The sequence below is a fragment of the Kwoniella newhampshirensis genome, chromosome 4 (assembly GCF_039105145.1).
Source record: "Kwoniella newhampshirensis strain CBS 13917 chromosome 4, whole genome shotgun sequence".
NCBI lineage: Eukaryota > Fungi > Basidiomycota > Tremellomycetes > Tremellales > Cryptococcaceae > Kwoniella > Kwoniella newhampshirensis.
In genome coordinates this window covers 685,609-708,513 of record NC_089958.1, presented here as the reverse complement: position 1 = coordinate 708,513, position 22,905 = coordinate 685,609, and the positions used below count along the sequence as shown (strand labels likewise).

General features: G+C 51.4%; 5 protein-coding genes across 5 annotated transcripts; 1 reads left to right on the top strand and 4 right to left on the bottom strand.

The window, feature by feature from the left end:
- Positions 1 to 146: 146 nt before the first annotated feature.
- On the top strand, positions 147 to 4,099 carry IAR55_002243 (uncharacterized protein; the record flags this gene model as incomplete). Its single annotated transcript, XM_066945360.1, has 5 exons — positions 147 to 600; positions 671 to 2,505; positions 2,559 to 2,630; positions 2,689 to 2,834; positions 2,896 to 4,099. 5 exons carry the CDS (start codon positions 147 to 149, stop codon positions 4,097 to 4,099), a joined length of 3,711 nt encoding a protein of 1,236 aa, XP_066804049.1.
- A 206-nt stretch (positions 4,100 to 4,305) lies between these two features.
- On the bottom strand, positions 4,306 to 7,503 carry IAR55_002242 (uncharacterized protein; the record flags this gene model as incomplete). The annotated part of the gene is made up of 1 exon (XM_066945359.1): positions 4,306 to 7,503. The coding sequence occupies one exon, from the start codon at positions 7,501 to 7,503 to the stop codon at positions 4,306 to 4,308; it is 3,198 nt and encodes a 1,065-aa protein (XP_066804048.1).
- Positions 7,504 to 8,022: 519 nt separating this feature from the next.
- Positions 8,023 to 13,665, bottom strand: IAR55_002241 (uncharacterized protein; the record flags this gene model as incomplete). The annotated part of the gene is made up of 10 exons (XM_066945358.1): positions 8,023 to 8,117; positions 8,180 to 8,440; positions 8,497 to 8,769; positions 8,822 to 8,881; positions 8,939 to 9,001; positions 9,055 to 9,255; positions 9,309 to 9,605; positions 9,671 to 12,501; positions 12,560 to 13,497; positions 13,612 to 13,665. 10 exons carry the CDS (start codon positions 13,663 to 13,665, stop codon positions 8,023 to 8,025), a joined length of 5,073 nt encoding a protein of 1,690 aa, XP_066804047.1.
- Positions 13,666 to 14,829: 1,164 nt separating this feature from the next.
- Positions 14,830 to 16,643, bottom strand: IAR55_002240 (uncharacterized protein; the record flags this gene model as incomplete). The annotated part of the gene is made up of 3 exons (XM_066945357.1): positions 14,830 to 16,002; positions 16,067 to 16,156; positions 16,248 to 16,643. 3 exons carry the CDS (start codon positions 16,641 to 16,643, stop codon positions 14,830 to 14,832), a joined length of 1,659 nt encoding a protein of 552 aa, XP_066804046.1.
- Positions 16,644 to 17,977: 1,334 nt separating this feature from the next.
- IAR55_002239 (uncharacterized protein) lies at positions 17,978 to 22,640 on the bottom strand (the record flags this gene model as incomplete). Its single annotated transcript, XM_066945356.1, has 17 exons — positions 17,978 to 18,085; positions 18,156 to 18,322; positions 18,410 to 18,522; positions 18,585 to 18,708; positions 18,767 to 18,773; positions 18,824 to 18,938; positions 19,004 to 19,194; positions 19,272 to 19,327; positions 19,370 to 19,668; positions 19,734 to 20,348; positions 20,404 to 20,604; positions 20,691 to 20,735; positions 20,788 to 20,897; positions 20,970 to 21,651; positions 21,714 to 21,821; positions 21,885 to 22,342; positions 22,452 to 22,640. 17 exons carry the CDS (start codon positions 22,638 to 22,640, stop codon positions 17,978 to 17,980), a joined length of 3,588 nt encoding a protein of 1,195 aa, XP_066804045.1.
- Positions 22,641 to 22,905: the final 265 nt, after the last annotated feature.

Below are 22,905 nucleotides of genomic sequence, written 5' to 3'. Positions count from 1 at the left end.
ATTGACTGGCACCGTCATCCATCAGATACTGAATGTGCCTTCATTCGTCAGCGCTGTCGAAACAATTTACATAAATCAACTGTTTCCTTCGGTCCTGACTCTGCACTTTCCAAGCACTCATATCGACGAGACCACCGCCGCCCGTCATGGCCTTCCCTCTCACTATCATCCACTATCTCACACCCCTTCTCCTCCTCCTTCCTGTGACCTCTTTCCTCTTTCCTTCTTCGCCTCCCTTACCAGAACTCCCAGGTATCCGCCCCATCCGAATCGAGACAATCACTCCTCGACGGTCCCTCGTCCTCACTATACTCTTCCTTCTCGCTCTCACTTCTTTTGCCGATATCGCCATTCTCGTTGCTGATCTCCTCAGTGCACGAAGTCGGTATGGTGTCGAGCTACCTTCGAGGCTGAAAGGAACGGCTTTGGCTGGCGAGGTTGTCTACGCCCTTGGAGGTTTCGTACTTTGGGGTCTGGCTATTGCAGGTACGCTGTGGAGGAAGAGGTTCGGTGGGAAAGGTTTGGTCATACTCGGAACCCTTGCACTGGTCCTTGAGATCCCTAATTTGGTTGGCTTGGTTCTGAGGGAGACGCATTCCGGTGAGGTTTCCGGTGAGAACCACAACATCTCACCCAGACACTGACATGGGTGTCCTTTTGCTACCTGCAGCTGGCTACAACAGGATCTTCGCTATTCTCGCCCTGGTCCCCTCATGCTCTCGACTCCTGCTTTTACCTCTGCTGCTTGCTGCTGTTTCTTTCCCGCGGGTCTCATACGAAATGGCAGATGAAACCACCGGTCTTCTCAACGATGCCGACGCTCGAACTGTACAAGGCTCCGAATACGGCACGTTCGAGACCGATGCCAGCAATCCAAGCACATCCGCTGTACCGACTCCTCAACCTCTCGCCGGCGCTACGACGCCTGCTCAACCGAAGATCAAAATGTCCAAGAAGCTTGGTCAGAAGAAGGACCCCAAAAAGACACTCGCGTTCAAAGAGGCCTGGCCAAAATTCAAAGTCCTCCTCCCAAAATTGTGGCCATCAACAAGTAAGAAGCTCCAGTTCTACGTGGCGATGACGGGCATCTTTCTGGCAATCGAGCGCGTCCTCAAACCTCTCGGACCAATCAGTCTTGGTCTTGTCGTTCGAGCTCTGTCTGAATGGCGAGAGTCATTCGACGTGTGGAAGCCTCTCCTCCTTTACATATTCGTCAGATATGTCAACGGATGGGGCGTCATGGGACTCTTCCAACAGTTCTTCTGGATTCCCGTCGTCCAATATACCGACAAAGAAATGCAGTTGCTCTGCTTCAACCATCTCCTCGATCTTTCATTGTCGTACCACACCAAACGGAACACAGGTGAAGTGATGCGTATCATCGATCGAGGCTCAGCAATCAATGAGCTATTCCGTACAATGCTGTTCGAAGTCTTCCCGACGTTCGCCGATGTCTTCATCGGTCTTACCGTCTTCCTCTGGCTCTTTGGGCCTATGATCACCTTCGGCATCTTGATCGTCATGGTGCCCTATCTCGCTTTCTCGATCTGGGCCAACCGTCGTCGTCAAAAGCTTCGCCAACAATACGTCGAATCCGATGTGACTCAAAGAGGTATTGTGTCGGACGTCTTGACCAACTGGGAGAGTGTCAAGTATTTCACATCAGAACGTCGAGAAGTGCAACGGTTCGAAGAAGCTGTGGACGAATTGATGGCCATCGACTACACTTGGAGGATGGGATGGCAAGGCATCTACGCAGTCGAATCGCTACTTCTAACTTTCGCTTTCTCCGTTGGCGCAATTTTGCTCGCTATCAAGATCATGAACGGAGGTGCAGATGCGGCCGCGTTCGTGGTCTTCATCCAGTACTTTGCCCAATTCACGGCTCCTCTCAATCAGCTCTCACGACTCTACAAGGACATCAGTCGAGATGTCACGGACGCGGAGAAGATGTTGAACCTCTTGGGAGAGAAGACTGAGATCAAGGATTCGTCCGATGCCAAAGAGCTCAAGATCATCGATGGAGTCATTGAATTCGATAATGTCACCTTCACTTATGACGGGAAGAGGGATGCCGTTAAGAACGTCAGTTTCCGTTTAGACAAAGGACAGTCAATGGCCTTGGTTGGCGAGACGGGATCAGGCAAATCGACTATCCTTCGTTTACTCTATCGATTCTACGATGTCACTTCCGGCCATATCTACATCGACGGCCAAGATATCTCCACGGTCACTCAAGAATCCCTGCGAAAGGCTATCGGTATCGTCCCCCAAGATAGCGTATTGTGGAACGATACCATTGGTGCAAATATCGCCTATGGAAAGCCGGATTCGTCAGATGAGGACGTCATACAAGCAGCAAAATCTGGAAGAATCCATGACAAGATCATGACCTTTGACGAGCAATATGAGACGGTCGTGGGTGAACGAGGTGTGAGACTGTCAGGTGGTGAGAAGCAACGAGTCAGTCTGGCAAGGATGTTCCTCAAGTCTCCTACTATTTTGGTAAGTTTTACACCAATTCATGAACGTTTGCGACGTCTGACATCGAAGCGTAGGTCCTGGATGAAGCGACCAGTGCTCTGGACACGGAAACGGAAAGGGAAATTCAAAAATCTCTCGCAGCTTTGGTGAGTGGTCCAGGACTGGTCCGTTCACTTGACGATTATTGACATCTATCAATATCAGGCAAAAGGTCGAACCAGTCTTTCGATCGCACATCGACTCTCGACCATCATCAACTCGGATAAAATCTTGGTCATGAAGGATGGCGAGGTTGTGGAATGTGCGAGCTACAAGGAGCTTATGGAAGAAGATGGCGCCTTCGCGAAAATGTAAGTGGCTGTGAAGATCTGCGGGCTGAGGACTGACTGCTATAATCGTATCGTCGAACAGGTGGAAGCAACAGATCTATGCGGAAGCAGAGCTTCTCGACGACAGTGATATTGAACAGGTTGCCAACTATCTCCCAACGAGTGCGGACTTCAAGAAGGCTCACAAGCACGAGCAGGATGAGGATAAACCGGAGGAAACAACCAACGGCGAGGTCAAAACGCCAGCTGAAGAGGTGATCGATCTTGCATCGGATTCCGAAACACCGCAAGCCCATGATGACATCACGGAAGGGTTCAAGGTTGATGAGCCTGCGCCTGCTGCTCCGCCTGCTATCGTCGAAAACCCTGAAGCGATTTCATTCGCTGATGCAACGAAAGGATCGGCTGTGAATGATGTTGAGGAGTCCAGCGCTCCCATAGTCTCCGAGACTCAAGAGGGTACCTCATACGCCGATGCGCTGAAAGCTTCCGCTGACAACGAGCAAGAGGAGTCCAAGGATAATGAGGCTCAAGTGGACGGCGACCAAGATGAATTAGACACTGTTGCAGCACCTTCTCCTGACATTCTCACCTCCAACGCACCGGAAATCGTGGAGCCACCCGCCCCAGATGTAGCTGTGGCTGAGCCCGAAGCAGTCGTGGACCAGCCCGAGATTGATAGCACTGCCACCGAACCCGACGCACCCTCGACGGAAATGACTGCTACACCTGATCGTCATCCGTCAATATCTTCCGTCTCACCCAGTACTTCCAAGAGCACCCCACCTGTCCCCTTCCCGCCTATACCTTCTGATACGAAACGAATGTCAACCATGTCCACGTCTGGATCGGTCGTCTCAGCTCTTTCGGAACAAGCTTCGACATCTTCCCCTGCGAAATCTACCGAGTCGGGCGAGAAAGGCGATAAGAGGAGAAAAAGGTTGAGCTCGATCAAAGGCTTTGTGAGGAGGATCAGTGATCAAGGTGGATTGACGAGGAGTCCAAGTGGATTGAGAAGTCCAACGACTGAAGATTTGCCCAAGACCTCTTCTTCGGTCTCCCCTTCTCCTTTGAACTCACCACAGATCCAGAATACGAATAGAGATTCCTTCCTTGGGGGAGGTACCGACATCAATACTGGTTCGCAAGCACAAGGACAGAGTCAAGCACAATCCCAAGTCCCGAAGACAACCACTGGTACTGGTGCAAGTGCAAGTGGAGGAGGAGGAGGGAATGGTCATGAACATGTGAAGAAGGACAAGAAGAAGAAGAAGCATCACAAGTAGATCTGGTGTGGAATTTACGGTGTATGCGGAAGGACATTGCTTGAATTCAGTAATGGGAGACATATACACGATAGGAAGATGATCAAGTATGGTGGATGACGTTGAGATATACTAGACTGTATCCTTTTTTCGCTGTTCTCTTTATTGCATTTGTGCATGAATACATATATATATATATATATATTCATGTCATGAGATACCGACATCTAAACACTCTCACACTGGAACGTTCTTCTGACTTTCCACCCGGTGACTCTGACACCCAGACCGATGGCCAACAACACCCCCAGATCAACCACGAGGATCGTGATTCCACTCATCATGAATCTCGGTGCGAAGACCTTCCAGACCATCAGATGTCTTCTCAGCCACGCCGCCGTGATCGCACTGGCGAACAAGACTGCCGTGTGATAGATCAAGAATGCCAATGAGAGTTGTAGCGAATGAGCGAGAGTCGGCACCGTCGACCCTGTACCCGGTCGAGGGGAGACGTTCCATAATGCCAATAGAGGGATGGTGATGGCCGAGAGGAAGAATGGTCCAAAGGTATTCACGATCACCAATAAGGGTGAAAAGGGATAAGTGACAGTTTCGAATCCTATGAAAGCGGATTTCCATTGAATGGAAGACAAGACAGCTTGGTGTCCCGTCGCGAAAAAGGTCACGAAGCCTCCTAAAGCGATCGGGACGATATCAGTGAATGAAGGTCGGACGATTGTGGTCGATAAATCTGACGGATCGAATGATCCTGGACCTGTCCCCGCAGAAGTCAAGGCTGAGGAGGAGAACGATTGGGAGAGGACGATCGCGTCACGTCGAGTATCGACCAGTTCGAGGTAAACCAGCAAAGCGACTAACATTGCCGAAAGGGTGATTTGGCCCATCGGCAAAGTGACCAGATGAGTCAAGGCGAATGGAACCAGTAAAAACAGGATATAGGTCGATCCGAAAGCATTGGCAAAACCGTAGACCACCACATCCTCCTTACCGTTCGTCTGGTCGGCTCTCTTCTCCACGGAGATGCACAACGGCGAAGTCAGCCACACATAGGGCATCGCGCCCAATGTCACTCCCACCGACGTTCGAGCGATCCAGACCTTGGCCAGTTTCACCAGGGGTATCCTTTCTGGTTTGAGCCTCTGATGCGATTCGAGCCACTCCAATATCCAGTAGACTGCGTTGGTGACCAGGATAGAACGCCATAAGACGCCGATGAAGAATGTAGCAGGTCCACCAAGTGATTTGGACTTCGCAAGTGTCAGTCCGATGGCTCGAGGAAGCTGAAGGGCAAGGGGAATCAGAGCTATGAGGACCCATGCTGGGGGCGTAGTAGTGAGTCCCGAGTAGAAAGTCACTCGACAATAAGGCTGTTGCTCCTCTCTGCAGATCGTGACCGTTCCGACGAGACGAATGATGATCGCGTAAGCAATAGAAAGCAAGATGATTTTGATTCGCATGTCTGCGGTAGGCGCACTGAGAGCTTTGATGAGGTAGATGACAGGGATCGTGGTGAGGAGGAAGAGGACCATTCGGTCTTCCCACATGATGAAGGAGTTCGAGGCGAAAGATACCGAGTGAGCGAAAAGTAGCAAGGGCCCGATAGCTCGATTGATCGAGAAAGTCCAAGTCGAGAAGAAAGAGGATCTCCGTCTAACGAATAAAGGAAGGATGAGGACGATTTCAGACACGATAGCGGAAACGACGATGAACGTCTTGATGGCAACGGGCGGTTGGGCAGTATAGATTCCAGCGACGGTGCCAGCAACACTTGCAACGACTCCAGATGCCATCGTAGCCGTTTCGAGCGCGAGTCGAGCGTAAACATCCCAATTGACACCGTTGTTTCTCACACCAACATAGAGTGCAATGAGGGTGAGTACGCTTAGACCAAGGATGAGGGAGCCAACGAGGATCAGGGGCAAGGAGAACTGCGCCCATAGAGCTCGAAGATGACGCAGAGCCTCGAGCGTGTAGTGACGGTGTGCGTTGATAGAGGTGTGTAGAGCTGCAGTAAGCCGAGGATCTTGCTCAGTCGCTTGTTGATGTTCAGAGGGAGTATGCTTTCGGATCCAACTCGAGATCTTTCCCTCACCCTTCGTCGCTACTTCTTGGTGAGCAGGGACATCGAACAGCTTCACTGCTTCTACCGCAGCTCTGGCTTGCGCTCCGGGTCCAGCCAAAGCGTGAAGTACCGCCCTGTCACCGTACGTTTGGACGTATCTGTCGATTTGATCTGCGTTCACCCTCGTAGCGATTTCGAGGGTAGACAGGTCTTCAGCGAAACATTCAGGGATGACTGAACCGAGGTTGTTGTACGGTATGGGGATACCCAGCAGCAATGACAGAGTTGGGACGATGTCTATCTGGTTGATGTGTCGTAGCGGAGTTGAAGAACCGGGGAAAGTATATGTCGGTAAAGCCTCAATCTGATGTGTGCCACCGAGTTCGGAGGAGGGGGAGAAGGTCAACCGAGATCCTTTGGAATATAACCACATTGCAGCAGAAGTTTCCATCTCTGAATCGCCCCCGTGATTCCCTTTATCGTCCATCCCATGATCGCCCAGAACGACCAACAGCGTCTCGTCGTCAATAGACTCCACCACCTTCCTCAGCACCTGATCCATCTGTTCCAGTTTCGTCTTCATCGTCTCTCTGTGCGGCCCGACCCTATGACCGACATGGTCGACACCTAAGCAATGGCCGATGAGGACGTCCCATCGACTCTGGTTCGAGGGATGGAGATACGGGAGGAGATGTTGGATGACTCCTTCGTCGACGGAATGTAGATCTTCGACATTGAACGAATCGTATGGATGGGAGAGAGCGAACGATGATGGGAAGAGGTTCGTCCACGTATCATCTCCCATGAATCCTATTGTCCTGTTGGCTTGTACGAGTTGGGAGATGAACGAATCTTCCTCGACAGCCGTAGAAGCGAAATTCGAAGAAACGTCAATGAACGTCGGCAAGGAACCAGTCGTGATCCCCTTCAATCTCTGCATGGTCGAAGTGGGTGGATCAGAGTACGTGTTGAGAATGAGGGAATGGTCCGGTCGACTCGCCGACAGTTCCGCGGGGAGTGTGAGGATACCATGGTGGAATGGGGATTTGGGAGATGGAAAGTGAGGAGAGATGAAGTCCGTCCGTAACGCGTCGATCACCAGGATCACAGCTTTCGTATGTCTCGCTGGTATAGGCGGTGGATTGTCGGACGAATAAGGTGGAGAGACAGTAGGGATCGTGACCCGGGTGAGAAGGAACCCCTGGGTGAATATATAGAGGCCGACGAGATGAAGCGATGCGATGTAGAGCAAGAGGAGAGTCGCGAGGTTGGGTCGAGACAGGTCACGGAGCCATGAGCTTGATCTCGTCCGTGAGGGGGTCTGTTGGGATGGTTCGACCATTTTGGAGCAGCTGAAGCATGGACAACTCAGCTTGTATCTTCTCGAGAAAGAATAAGAAGACAGCTCAGAATAGCCCGCACCGACGCGTACCTTTGCGGGCTTGGTCACTGGCCCTACCCGTTCGATCTCACCGAATGTGTGCTTACAGGACCCACTGAGGTGGGGGGTTTGCAGTCGCCCAGGGTATATATCGATACAATGCAATGCGACTTTGTGCTTTCGAGTGGTGTAGTGGGATGGGTATCAGAGTAGGGATGCTCACTGGTAATCACCGAAATTTCAGAAAGCACCTTGAAAGCAAAAAGTAAAATCAAGGGTTCAAAGTTGCCGCTTGGTCGGGGCTACGCGTGCTTGCTTGTTCGATGAATCAAGATCTACAATGCTACATCTATGCTATGCTTGCTATTGTATGCTATGTCTACCACTCTTTTGACAGAGACATCCACCTCTAATTTACAACATGTTCTGATCGACGAATCATTATACCCCTTGTCCTCTTCGCTTTGTACAAAACTCCTCTTATACTTCCTCTCCAAATCCCAATTCCGCCCTTTTCACTTTCATGGCCCGTATCTTCTTCAGCAGATCACTGAGGACATAAGGCTTGATCACGACTGCACATCTCGCGTTAACACTGTATACCAAACACCAAGGACTTATCAGAAAAGCCGCTCACCATCATCCATACCCGCCGCCAGAGCCTGATCGATTTGCCCTTGTCTTGCGTTACCGGTGAGAGCCATGACCATGTTTCTCTGCATTGTCCCTGCACTCTCAGCCTGCCTTATCTCCTTAATGGCCGTCAGACCGTCCATCACAGGCATCTCGAGGTCCATCAGTACCACATCGTACAGTTTTTTGCGATTGGGTCCGCCTCGGCGAGCCTGCCGTTGAGTCTCTCGGATGAGGTTAAGCGCTTCCAGACCATTGTTGGCGACTGAACTCGGGGTCAGTGATACGTCCCCTTGTGCGTCATCTACGACGCCCACTCACCATCACACGTCAGTCCAGCCTTAACGATTTGCCTCTTCAGCACCGTTTGGTTGATGATGTTGTCCTCTACGATCAAGATGTGCTCACTGCCGCCGTCTAGTGGCGGTGTGGCGGCACTACTCGCAGATGAGGCTCTACTTGATGCCACTGACGACGAAGGGGTCATTAAGAACGAGCTTGCCATACCAGACGAGTTGAGAGAGATGGCCGCCATATATGAAGCGAGAGCGGATGGAGGAGCAACCGTCCGGGTCTTAATGAAGAAGCGGAAGACTGAAAGCAATGGTCAGCATTGAGCTCATTCTAGCAGTGAATGCTGACATACCAGTCCCCTGCCCGAGCTGACTGAGAACCTCAATTCTGCCCCCAAGCAATTCAGTGATCTCTGCGAAGATGTTAACGGACTGCTCCCTTTCGCCTGTTCGCCTGTGTGTCGACTCACTTCGACAGATAAACAGGCCCAGACCGCTCCCACCATACTTGGTGTGGATCATTTTATTTCCCTCTGTGAGGTCAGGTCAGCTCAAATCTGGCTTCTTCCGATAAAAAGTCACTCACGTGCAAAACGCTGAAACAACACCGCCAACTCTTTTGGACTCATGCCTGGACCTGTGTCCATCACGCTGACAAACAACCATATAGGTGTATCCTCCATGGCTGGAACAGTATTGGGAATATTGATGGCGTTTGGAAGCGCGCACGACTCATCCGAAGGTCCGACGAAAGAAACGTCATATTTGACGGTGATTCGTCGTATATCTACTTTCGCTTGGTCAGCTCAACACCCGGATAGAGACTGAAACCCATCTCACCACTAGACGCAGTGAATCTGATTGCATTCGAAATCAGATTGGTGACTACCTGACCCAATCTGACAGGATCTGTCTTGATCGACATCACCCTGGACATTTCCAAAGTCTGTCCGAATTCCAAATTCAAGTCGATTTTCTTCATTTTAGCCTCACTGGCGAAGACTGACAGGACTTTCTTCGCCTCTCTTCGAAGGTCCATTTCAATATCGTGAAGACTTAGCATGTCGAGTTGTATTCTGGCAAGGGACAGGACGTCGCCAGCTATCCGTTCTTGCACCAGACCGCATTGGTAGATACCTGAGGAACTTACACGATAAGTACCGTTGCTGCCTCAGCCACGGAGGACAGAAAACCCAACTCACTTTCCAATGCCTCAACGTCTTCCTCCAGATCTTCGAGTAAACCCGGACTAGGTACGAAGCCGACTGACCCACTGCTGCTCAATTGCTCCTTCAAAGCCACCAAATTCTCCTTTACCAAACTCGAACATTGCAGGATCGCCGATACCGGTGTCCGGATCTCGTGGCTCGTCAAGTCGATGAGCAGTTCTTGTTGGTATTTGCTCTCCTCTGCTGCCTTTCTCCTCTCCTCTGCCTCCACTAATCTCTGCTCTTCGTGGGTAACATCGACTAGACAACCCATCACTCCCGATAATCCAGGTTTGATTTGGTCCAATCGAATCATTATAGCTTGGCATGATCTGCCGTTCGACCAGCGGAAAGCGGTCCTCAGTTCGGCGCGATCGCTCGAAAGCCAGCCTGTCCATTCTCCTAGAAGACGTTTCCGTGTTTCCGGATCCACCCAGTCGGGCCATACATCGGGAGACTCCGTTTCTGGTATACCGCTTAACTCCCACCAGGCAGCGTTAGCATAGGTGAGAGAACCGGCGCTATCACCACGGATGATACCTATCGGACAAGAATCGGACAGTACAGTCAACTCAGTCTCTCGTTCCGCGTATAGTTTCTCGAGATTGGCTCGCTTCTTTCCGACTTGTAGGTGTAGGTGGACCCTGGCAACGAGTTCTTTTGGCTTGAATGGTTTGGCCAGGTAGTCTTCTGCACCCTTTAGAAGCGCTTCGACTCTAGATTCGGCATCCGCGATCGCCGATAATAACACGATTGGCGTGAGTCTCGTGTCAGGGTGTTCTTTGATCTTGACCAGCAGCTCCATCCCGTTCATCTTCGGCATGGCCATGTCGGAAAGGATCAGTTGCGGGGGTTTTGCCACAGCCATTTCGAATGCCTCGTGCCCGTTTGAAGCCTCTTTCACTTTGCAATATGGGGCGAATATTCGTTTGATGTAATTGCGCATGTCAAGGTTATCGTCGACGACCAGAATCACATCCGACTTCTCGAACAAAAACGCTTCGGAGAATTTGGAAGTACTCTCGGTGCCGCTGACCGACTCAGTCAGGCTTTCGCTCATCTCCTCCGCATCTCTCGTCCACCGCACCGCCTCGTTCGCCACTTCCATACCGTACTTGCCAAAATTACCGGGGGATCTGGGAAGCGAAGTTGGCGGTAAGGTGGGCTGGAATGATAGGGGGATTCGTGCAGTGAAGGTAGACCCATGCGGGCCTCCAGATTCTTCCGTTGTCTGAGATTGGACGATGAGTTCTCCTTGATGCAGCCGTAACAATTCTTTCGCAAGCGCTAAACCGAGACCTGAACCTTGCGTGCCGGTATGTATCGCGTTTGTTGCTCGATGATACCAATCAGTGACCTGGTCAAGTTCGTCCTGCGGTATGCCAACTCCGGTATCGATCACTGACACTTCTGCATGGTCCGAATATCTTACTCGAACGGTTATACTTCCGCTGTCTGTGTATTTGAGAGCATTCCCGATGATGTTGGAGATGACCGTCTCGAAGAGTGACGGATCGATGTAAACTAATTCGTCGCTTGGTTGTACGTCGATGGTAAATTGCATTCCAAGACGCTCAACGGCTGGCCGGAAGAGAGAGGCTAGTTCGGTGACATATTCCCCAAGATCCGTCGGTACAAATCTTCCTTCCATCCTTCCCGCTTCCAGACGAGAGAAGTCCATCAAGGCATTGACAAGTCTCATAAGTCGTTCAATGTTACGTTGCGCAGTGGACAACGCTTGCCGTTGTGTGACGGTCAACGTGGAGTCGAGCACATCGGCGACGGGACCAGAGATCAGGGTCAACGGACTTCTCAGATCATGAGCTGCGCCACGGAACCACGCTGCCTTGGCCTTCTCCATCCTAGCGTTATCGTCGGCGACTTTTTGCTCCGCTTCATAAGCTTTGACAGAGATGATGGATGACGTGAGATGCGAGCGGATTGAGTTTATCCAATTGTCGTACTCATCATCATATGGTCTTCTCACGTTGAGACCAAGGATAAGGACGGCGTCGGGGATATCTACAGAGCCGTCGCTGCAGATCGGCACGACAATGGCGGCGTATGGCAGTTCATCCCACTGACTGATAGGATACCCTCTTATGAGCTCTTCGCAATTGTCAACCATGACACATTGGCGAGTATTGAGAGCTCTAGCTATAGGCCATTGACTTCCCTCGGCGACCGTATGAATGATTCGATTGCTGCCCGAAGAAAGCGCAGATATGGCCGATAAGGTTGGCGACGAGAGTCTATCCGAATTTGGGAAATTGGCTCGATGCTTAGTTGGCAGAGTAATGATGATCTTTTCCTGAGCCGAAGGATGACCATCTGGCACGCCGGTGGTACACTCTAAGGTTGCGGCCACATTGAGGTTTGGTCCATCATTGTCGGTCATTTGGACTCGATAGAACAATGCGAAAGGGGCATCTGCCTTGTTCTGATCCAGAACGTCCGCGGTGATCTCAAAGTACTCCTTCAACGATCTCGCCAACAACATCTGTTCCGACAGATCTCGAGTGGTTGCTATCCGACGTTCCAGCAACACCGTTCCTGTCACGTCTATGGACTGGTTGAAGAGGCCCAATATAGAGCCATCTTTGCCCTTGATGGGCACATATCGCCAAGTCTGATAACCCTCCTCGAATTTATCGTAAGGTCCGTACTTCTTGATGAGAAAAAGTTCTTTTTCCCTGTATGTGGGCGTTCCCGCCATAGCCAAATTGGCGATAGGTTCGACTTGAGACCAGACACCGGACCAGACTTGCTTTGCTGGTTTGCCGAAACAAGCTGGGTGGTCAACGAGCTGAGTGTACTTTTTATTGCTTATCATGAGGGATTAGCTGACCTTTCGTAGGCTACAACTCGAGGAGAGCGACTTACTAGATCAGATTGAATTCTGGACCGAGCCATACCGAGTCAGCGGATCTGGATTCGAATGTGATTGATAACACGGGATCTATCGCATCCTTCCAATCCTCTCTTGGCCCCAAGGGCGTGGCCGACCAATCGTATTCCTCCACCAACTTCCAAAACTCCTCGGCTCGGATATTGATCGCCGCTTTCTCCTCTGCGTTGCCACGAGGCGACCTTCTCCTAGCTTTGGACCGAGGTCTATCGTCCCGCGTGCGGAGAGAAGAGTTGAAATATGATCCGTTGAGAGATCCGGAAGACGGTGAACTGATCGAGAGTGATGAGGAAGCGAATTCCGTTGAAGATCTGGGACCGGTTGACATGGACAGACGCGAGTCTGGATAGGACGAGCTTTTGAACTCTGTCGTTGATATTGATGACCGAGAATCCAGCGAAAACGTACGGTTGCCAGACGAGAACGCTTGCGTCGAGGATCCAGACACATTCGAAATATCTGATAAGGGCGTATCCACTTCGGGTGTCTTGACTTTCTGGGAGGTGAGGATACAGAAGGCATGCGTCGTAGATGGAGGTGACAGCGGGATGATCGTCTTGGCGACTGTGAGTGTTACTCCTACTGGGGCCAACATCTCAAAGGTAAGATCTCCTTCGTTTCCCTCTCCACCCAATCCCGCATCACCACCTTCCACCCAGGCTTGTAACCGATTCTGCACCCTTGGTTCCAGACATTCTCCGATCGGCCGTCCTTGTGTCAGTTGATACCAACGCTCATTTCCCCATGCTACGGTAGTCGTCGATGAAGCTGTATGCGAATATCCATTTTCGTTCAAGGGTGAGACATCCTCGATGAATCTTCGGACCGTCACGTCAGTATCACGCGCGATCAATCGAGGTCTTGTCCGCAGTGCGACTGGGACGATGAGGACGAAGGCGGCAAACGGATATGCCTAGGTAAGGTCGCGGGTCAGCCGATTTCGCCTCAAGGTATGAAAAGCAGGTGGGGAGCAGTCGCACGGCACTTTGTGCCTTGAATGGGCATCCAGCGGTCCCCCAGCACTCACCTCTAAGAACGCTAGAGGCACCGCTGTCAAATCCACATCGATTCCTGGTAGCATCCTCTGGCTGTGGTGGTAGGGTAGTGATCGACCGACCAGAGTGGAGTGATAGTCGTTGATTAGACGTTGCGAGGAGGGCAGGGGCGAAACGAGGGGGGGATATGACGCAATTGACCAGCTCGACGAGGTCTATCCGGATGATCGAGCGAGGGAGGATTCCCCTTGTCTTCTGTCTAGAGTCGACGTGTTTGGGTATGGGTGTCAGATGGGATGTAATTCAATTCATTGATGGCGAGAGAAGAGGATGAAGCACGATGTGTGACATGACATGACATGAACTGACGCAGGGATCATTTCCAGGATCCGGGGTTTGCTTCACGTATACAAGTTACATATACTGACATACGGACTGATGGTTTCATTTTTATTTTACTTTTTCATTTTCCCTTTTTCCCCCCTACATCCAAGGCACGGACCGGAAATCGCTTGCCATATATGTTCCGCTTCAGGACAACTCGACAGCAACAAAGGTCAGTAAGATCAGATCGCTGCTCATATGCATACTTGACATGAAGAGAAGAGAGAAGAGGGGGAGGGGGGGAAAGAGATACAGCTCGTACCAAATAAAAGTCCTGGTGCATCGTCCCGTCCAGCTGCATATCAACGTGTTGTCCCACTAATTACTTTCCACTTTCATTTCCACGCCGATCAGTGGGTGACTAACCGGAGAGGTCCCGGGCCGTGCACGACTGTGATCTTCATCTCGCAGCGATACAGATCATCCACCAGCACGTGAGAATAGCAAGATAGACTGGTGAGAGGACAGCATTCAAGATCATGCTTACAGCTATACAGGTGGTTGAGACACACACAAATACATGCTATACATTCGCCCATCCAAGACCAGCGAGCGATCCTTCCGTCCCAGTGATTGCTCACGTTCAGCGACAAATCCGACAGAAACAAAAAAAACAGATTATACTTGACAAATATCGATACACCGGGTCGAAGTAACTCCAGGCTTCCGTTTGATGTGAAACAGACACATCTCCCTAACCCTCGACTTGATCTCGTGCTCACTGAAGTCATCGCAGTAGAGAGCAAACGACAGAGTCATATCTCCACCACTGCCGACAACCTTCATCCCAACACCGTCCTCGACCTCTACATGCTAGACTGAATGCGAAACCAAGCGAGAAATCGACCGCTCATGGCCTGTTCCACCTATACTCTCCCCTCTACTAGCGTACTCGCGAAACCAGTCGTCTCGTCCGAATTAGGCGTGATGGGAGGTGCCAACGCCAGGTTAGAATGCGGGTACGAGCCCGATCTTGAATGAGTTTTTTGCAATTTGGGCAGACCCTGCCCAACCGAACTGCCCGGGGTGACGGGTATCGAAGTACTATTGGTCGTTGTGGTCGGGGAACGTGGCGATGGCCCTTTAATTCTGTCGTCATCCGTATCCGCAAACAAGACTCTTGCCGCTGCTCCCAGGCTCGGTCTCGTAGGTGATCCAGGTTCTTCTTGACCTGGGGCGTATCTTCTGAGCGATTTCATCGGTGATGGCGAATGAGCCAAAAACATCATCAATTCCGCAGCATTCTTGTCTTCTTCTCCTCGCTCCACCTCCGAGTTGGACGATCCAGAATCAGGAGGCAGCCGAGACCTCGCATGAGAGCTGGGTGTGCGTAGATCCGCTGGACGAGGGGTCGAATTGGAATGTTGGCTCAACGCTCGCGGACGCATGGTGGGAGATAAGGAGGATCCTGAATCGTGTTGGAAAGCTTCGGGTATCGGTAATGATTGGCTTCCCATCGGTGGAAGAAGCGGGGCGGACAATTGACTGTTTCGTCGAGACGAAGATCCACCTTCTTCTGATCCACCTGAACCAAGCATGAATGTGAGGGCTTTCGCCGCATCCACATCTTGACTGGTCGTCACGTCTCGCCGTTGTCTCTGATGAGTCGACTGCGATTGTGATCTCTTCTTCTTCCCGCTATCCTGGAACCCATATCTCAGAGGTGATGACGGTCCGGCCTGCATCACCCTATCAAGCGTCTGACCCGAGAGAGAACTCGACGCGCGGCGATGACCTTGGCCCTTGTGTTCGTGAGGACTGGTCAGGGGATGTCCGAACCCGTTCGTATATGGTCGAGGAGCTTCAGGATGTTCGTCCGTTCTCGATCGTTTTTTCGGACTGCTAGGTGAAGTCGGATATCTGCCGTGGGAAGGGGGAGGAAGTGGTTGCCACAGTACATCGATGAGTTGCCAAGGGCGAGCAGGAGATGGTGGTTCGTATGGGATGGAAGGACCGGCTTGGACGGGAGGAGCGATCGGGGATGAAGGGAGAAGGGTGAGTTGGGATTTGCGCGTCCGTAAGGGGGTGGGAGGTAGTTTCTGCATAGATAGGTGAAGTCAGTTCTCGTCCTGGTCCTGGGATGTCAGTTGGGAGGCAACGCACATTCTCGATCTCGTTGATGGACATGTCAGTCCATCCGTTTGTTGCCTTGACCGATGCCAACTCCAGCCGTTGTTGAAGAGCATGCATTTTCTGCGCGACAGAGCCTTTCAGCTTTCCACTCGTGTTCTTGTTCGGTCGCCTTCCTTCAAGTATGCTGTAGCAACGGAAGCGTTCGACTCACCTTCTCCATTTCGACCTTTTTCAATAATCTATCCACATCCGCATCATCATCGACATCCGCACTGAATCTCGTCGTGCTATCCAAGCCCGATCTGGGTGACGACGCACTCGCGCTCGCACTTGCCGATGCGGAGGGTGAAGAGGGAGTCGCCTCTCTCGAGATCTGCATCATGTCACTATCGTTGTCGTTGCCGTTGCCGTTGTCGTTGTCGTTGCCGCTGTCCACGCCACGATGCGTCGACACCGAGGATGAGGACGGCTCTCGAAGTTGAGTGATGATGGGTGGGAGTAAGGGCGGGAGAGGGTTGTGTTGTGATTGCTGTTGAGGAGTACGAATGGTTTCGGGCGGCAAAGAATTCGAGCTGGGAGTGGAAGATGATGGTGAAGACTCCATCATGTTCGAGGATCGGTGCGAGTGAGCGAGATGTTGGCGTCCGCGAGTGGATGCAGATGTGTGAATGTGGGATACTATCGGTTGTGTCGATCAAGCTCTGCGCGGCGAAAGGAAGTCGCAAGAAAGGACCCAGCGAGGTTGGAGAGGACGCGTCGTGTGTCCTTTCTCTTCTTCTCTCTTCCGTCAAAGAGTCCAAATGCCGATCTGAACTGGTACGTATGACGCTTTTCCTCCTTCGCGTCCTCTCTATTTATCAAGGAAGATGTCTCGCTCTCGCTCTCGTTCTCGTTCTCGTTCCGTTCCTCTCCGGCAAAAGCGATTGTGTGTGTGACGCGTTGGCCTTGGTCGTCGTGATGGAAATGGGGGCGACTTTGTCTCGGAACAGGTTGTAGTATGTAATCAACTGGATCAGATGTCCAGGTGGTAGTGTACAACTTAGACTTGTCTGTTACCAGTAAAAACGGATGATATTATTGTTGTCAAAACTCTTTCTTGACTCATCATCAAGTCGAAAGAGGTCCACGACACATTCTTTCCTGCTCCTGCTCACTACTCAAATCTCCCGCGCTTCAGCAGCAAAAGTATGGTGAGTAGAACGCGTCGTTCTTCCCCTCGTCCTCCTTCTCCTCCTCCCTCCTCCCTCCTCCTCCTCCCCTGGTTGTAATATCAAAAATTAAAAATGGGTCACAGTTGAACCCTTATGGGTTCCTCTGTTTCCTACATGTCCGCGGAGAAATTCCCTGTTCGGAAAGTCTCACCTCACCTCATCCTCGACTGAAAGGGTCCCTGCTATTACACTGTCTTTTGCCTTTACCGAATGCATCAGAAATGAAAGAAGATGACAGTGATGAATCCGACAACGGACCGACGTCACTACCCGTGTTTAAATACGAGTTGCTTACCACATCATTCCGGCCCCTTTACCAAAAGGCTTCGAGTCTACTTACCGTTACCGCTCGTGCTCTCGTGCTTGACAAGACCCTAAAGACCAAAGGACAGAAAAAAAGTCCGAAATAATTACCTTCATCCCAATGATCTCGGGAAACCGTGCTGATTCCCACACATGCCATACGGATATCTTCCTAACCTTGTACATGACGGCCATGTGGTACGTCGTCACGGAAGGATGCATGCTGGCAGGTGTCTGTTGCAGTCTGAGATCATACATCCTGGACCACGAATCACGCTATCGTCTCCTCCTCATCATGCATTCCTTCCGCTCGACACCTCACGCACCATTCTCTTCTTTCACCCTCAAATCCTGCCTACTGAACGAAAAAACGTAGCGCTGCGATGCACGGATCTTTTCGACTTTCCGGTCCGAACGCTTTACTTAGTTACGCCACGCCGATCGTTCGAGCCGTAGCTGCTATCCTGAATCCCTGAGGGATGACTCTATGATCAAACCTTTTCTGAATCTCTCGGCCTTGCATGATCATGATATCCTACCAAAGCCACCAATGAGCTGGCTGAAGCTCAGAAGACTGTGACAGACAGAAAGACAGACAGACTCACACCGTGAGAAAGGGTTATACTTAGCGCTACAGGGGGAGACACTCTCGCTGAAGCTGTCGCACGACCGATGTAGTAGCCTTGATTAGGCTCGACACGTGCTTGTTTTCGTCGGAATGACATGATGGCGGGACTTCCCAAGCTGAGAGAAGCGACGACGGGTCCGAGGCCTATTCAGAATGACGAGATCAACGAATACTCGTCGCCCGTCACGCTGATCCTAAAAGAGTCATGTCAGTAGAAGTGGAAATCCTCACCTCGCTCGCCGTCATCGTGCCAGCTCATCTTCTGTCCTTCTCTGTACATCACGCTCAGACACTCGTTAAATGGTACCTTCTCTCTCAATACTGACTCGACGCGTTTGGTGATGCTACATGGTCAGTGGCGGTCTCGTCAGCCACTTGCGTCTTTCGGCTGCGGCCTGTCACTCACAGATCCAATGCATGGATCACGCATGACGGCGAATCTTCGAACGACAAGGACACCACATCCACATTGTATTTGTATGATGCCCCGCTGTTTAACGCAAAATGCTGAGCGAGCATGGGACCCTTGACTGCATAGTGAAATGTGGTGAGCGGGTGCGTCGGGAGCTCAAAATGACAGAAACTCACTTGCGTTCTGTAGTCCATCACCATATCAGTAGTGGACGCAGAGAAAATGACGCTCACTGTCTTCAAAGCTCTGCGCTGGAACCATCCCCCTCTTGCCGCTTCTCTCTGATATCGATCCAGTAATTCGTTCGCCAGCTCGAATTGGTTGTGCATGACATGATAGACTTTTCCACTGCACCTTTGTACGGTACTCAACCTCGTTCCGCGCCGACTGACCTGCCGCAGAATTGAACTCACACGTCAATAATATCGTATATGATGACTGTAGCCGAAGGGTAATCGATCTTCATTAGATTACTGTTAATCCCTTGGTCTACGTGAAGATGAGCATTGCCAAGGAAGGGAGGTGGTGTTGCTTCTAGCGAAGGTGTGAATACCACGCGATTTGGGTCCAACGGTCTCAACGTATTTCCACAATTTCTACATTCCTGTTAAGTAAGTTAAATGATTTCAGCGCACCATTCGGGACGCCTCTCCATGATCTATGGCTCAAGATGGGACTCACCCAGACTTCCCATCTGTATCGACTATTTGCTCTTCCGCATTTCCTACATACCCAACCTACATAAACCGATCAGCAGAATGCCAAGTCAAACAACTTACCCCGCCACAAAGTTCTCCCGCCCACTCCCTCATTATCGGCATCGGGTGACCTCGATACTGGTTCTGGGGGAACAACACTGTACGGCAGTCTACGAACTGAGTTTGGACTTTTGCAAGGTGTAAGGAAATCCTGCGAAAGTGTGAAGTGGAAACCAGGTGGGATTGGGAGCAGACCTAGCGAAGTGGGTAGCATGAAGAACGCTGGACAGTCCGGTGACAGGCATATTTGGCTTTCCTGATATACGTGGTAATTGGGCGTGAAGCACGTGGGGCAATCGAACGTGACCGTCGAGAAGGGTCTAGAAGGTGATGAGATTGCGAAACATGAGAATGATCCACCAAGGAAAGAAGGGTCTGCGCTCACCTCTCTTCCAGGTCCTGGCTGGACGCCACAGGTGACTCGTGGTTCAAAACACCCTCGCCCGGCAATGTTCTGTCGTTGAGCGGGATGAAGTCTACACCCTCGGTCTTGACCACCTGAGGGCTTTCTGTCTCGTGTATTGGCAAACTAGCACCCGCATCAGGTTCTGGCGGAGTGATTGGCGGAGTCATCAGACCTGTCGAATTGAGGATGAATCTGACATCCATGATGGGTGCTCTAGGATGTGAAGCAGATGGCAAGTCTTCCGACGGGACTTCACGCAAGGGCTCAGAATCCTGACTCAAGTCATCGAGGAAGTGATGTTGTTCTTGATACAGCAACTTGGTGCCGGGCTTGGGTGACGAGCTGCCAAAGGACGTGGTCGTAGGAAGTGTCCTGCAGAAAGAATCACTGTCTTCCGGGCAAGGAATCAGGGGACTGCCTTCTTTCGAACCAGTGCCAAAACCACTGATGACCTTTCTATCCCACCACGGTTCTCCTTGACTATCCACCCAGTCGAAACGGATCTTGTATCGATGGAAGTAGTTCCGACCAGGAGGTGGAGTAACTCCTCTCCCAGCAGACTCCGCCTCGACCCATGCTGCCGAGATCCAATACCTAGGACAGATGACGCCAACGTCAGAAGCATAGCAAAGAAGAGAGGCGTACTCGCCATCCAAGCACGACGTAGGCACATTCCAGCTTCCATGGTAAGAACTCATATCCTGCTCCCGCGATCAAGATGATTGGTGTCCGCTTATGGTGAGCGGTGAGTAGGGTTTCGACCCTCGCATCGGAAGATGATTGATCAGCTTGGAGCGTTGTAGGTCCTGGAGTTCCGTCCAAGTTGACCTTTCGAATACATTGGCCTCCTCTGACCACGATCCATGAACGCGTCAGTGAGACCGCCACTGGACAAGCTGGGGTCTGAAGTGCGTCACAGGTTGACAGAACACCCACCCATGGGAGATGACAATACGACCGTTGTGCGCCCAGGTATCGCGTCTTTCGATGCTATCAGTGAAAATAGAGTATGAGATAGGTCAACGGAGCTCACGGTGCCGGAAATGCCTCCAGGAGGTACCCAAATGCGACCCTATCATGCATGTATAGTCCTGATTGGAAAGACCTGTAGTATGGCAATGCCTCACACAGCTCCTGTCGTGACTGAGAAAGATTTTCGAACGTTAAGCTTTCAGACGCCAAGGATGTCGAGGGACCAGAGCAATCATGGCTTACCTCTGCCCACACAGGAGGTCTGGAGCTGGGTTTCTGAATGGTCGTACTAGGTTGAGGGGCGATTGGAGGCGCTATTCCCGCTATGATGCGAAGGACAGCACAGAAAGTGCTAGATCTGATTCCGGGCCTGTTTAGTCCGCCAGATGGAGGCCTATCATCCGCCTCCTTGGCAACGCCGAGCCTCGCCGCTCTCTTCATGATGGCTCGTCGCCCTCTGGGAGTCTGCCGCCCGACGGCTCCAGCGAGTCGGCTTCCAACTTCTGCAAAGTCCGGCTTAGGACCCCTTGGCGGTTGAGGGGCATTGAGGATTTCCGGAGGATGATCGAATCGTAGTAGAGACATGATATTGTCGGGAGCTCGACAGATGGACCAGCCACCAGAATAATCGGTCTTGACCTGTCTTTGATCCTTGCGAGCTTTATTGAGCGTCGGCGTACTCTTGGTCTTGGTCTCAATTTTGGTCTCCGATTGACTCTTTGCTCTTCTCCCATCGAGCCGACTTAGTCCTGCTTGACTAAGGGGAGTCGTCTCATCGGGCAGGAAGTTCAGCGGTGCCGAATCCAGTGATCGTTTCCCACCCTTGCCTTCGGGAGGAGAAGACTTGGCGGTCATCACACCCGTCGACTTTGATCGCCTGGATCGTTTGGTGGATCCTTTCATTGACAGTCCATCCTCGACCCCTCTAAGCGGCTCAAGGATCAAATTTCCCACCTGATCTGTGGTGTCTTCCCGATCCTTACTCACTGTTTTGATCTCTTGAGCGGAGTGACTTGGGCATCCACCGTTGAGTCGATGCCGGTCCGCTTCTTGCTGCTCCCCGACTCAAGCTCACTTCCGCTTCCAGCAAACGGTCTGTAAAGGCAAAGGGTCAGTGTACCTCATCTCCTTCTGAACAGCTACTTTTACCTCACTCACTGGTGTTTTCTCCCCTTCTTGTCAATCACGATAACAGTCCCGACACTGGTCTCGTCATCTTGTTGACGAGGAGTCCCGCCCACCCTCTCCCATTCTATCTCTTCTTTCTCCTCCTCTGTCACTTCACTCGCATCACACCCATCATCGACCTTCTCCTGCTGCTGTTGAAGTTTGATAGCAACATTCCTTTCATGCTCGGCCTGTGCCTGCGCTATGGCTATCACCTTCTGTTCGACTAATTGCCGAGCACGGGTCAAGACACATTCTCTTGCTTCTCTCATTCTCCCATCAAACAATAACCACAACGTGTGCACTCGGAACCGTACCTCCTCCTCCTCGAGTCCTAAACCAAGACATGTTGTCATGTCGATTTCGTCCCATTCTGGAGGATCGATGTCGTCGAATGCTTCACCGGGCAGGATCGTGGATAATCGCATGAATCGTAAATGCAACTTCCTCTGGCAAACTCATCAAATCAGTTAAAATTCTCTCACACACCAATGCGACTTCGATGACAATGGTTCTGGTACTAGTACTGGACTTGTCAAAACACATCAGTCCACTCACCTGCGAGATATCTGATCTGATAGCCTCTCTCAGGATGACCACAGCTTGATCCTCATACACTTTCGCAGCCAACAAAGAATGTCTCGCACCCCTTCCTCCCGCTTCTTGACGACATCGGAACAGTTCTTCCAGTACGGGTGGGATGAAGAGACGGTCGAGACACAGGAAATGGGCAACGGTATCGCTCATCTTGTCGCACGTCGTAACGACCTTACCTCGCCTGAGACAGTCTTACGGACTCGAAGGATGGATCGAGCGACGAAGACTACAACAGCACTATCATTCTGGTTGGTCTCACTTGCGATATTTCAGGTGGCCTAGACAAGTGGAGGTCTTTCGAATGGGGAAAGGTGCCCCCGCCTGGGTGACGTACTAAAGCTCGCGACGGGATTCATCCTCAGGCGCTGACGATTACTGTAAAGGTATGATGGAGCTTTCCGTTATTTGAAATGCT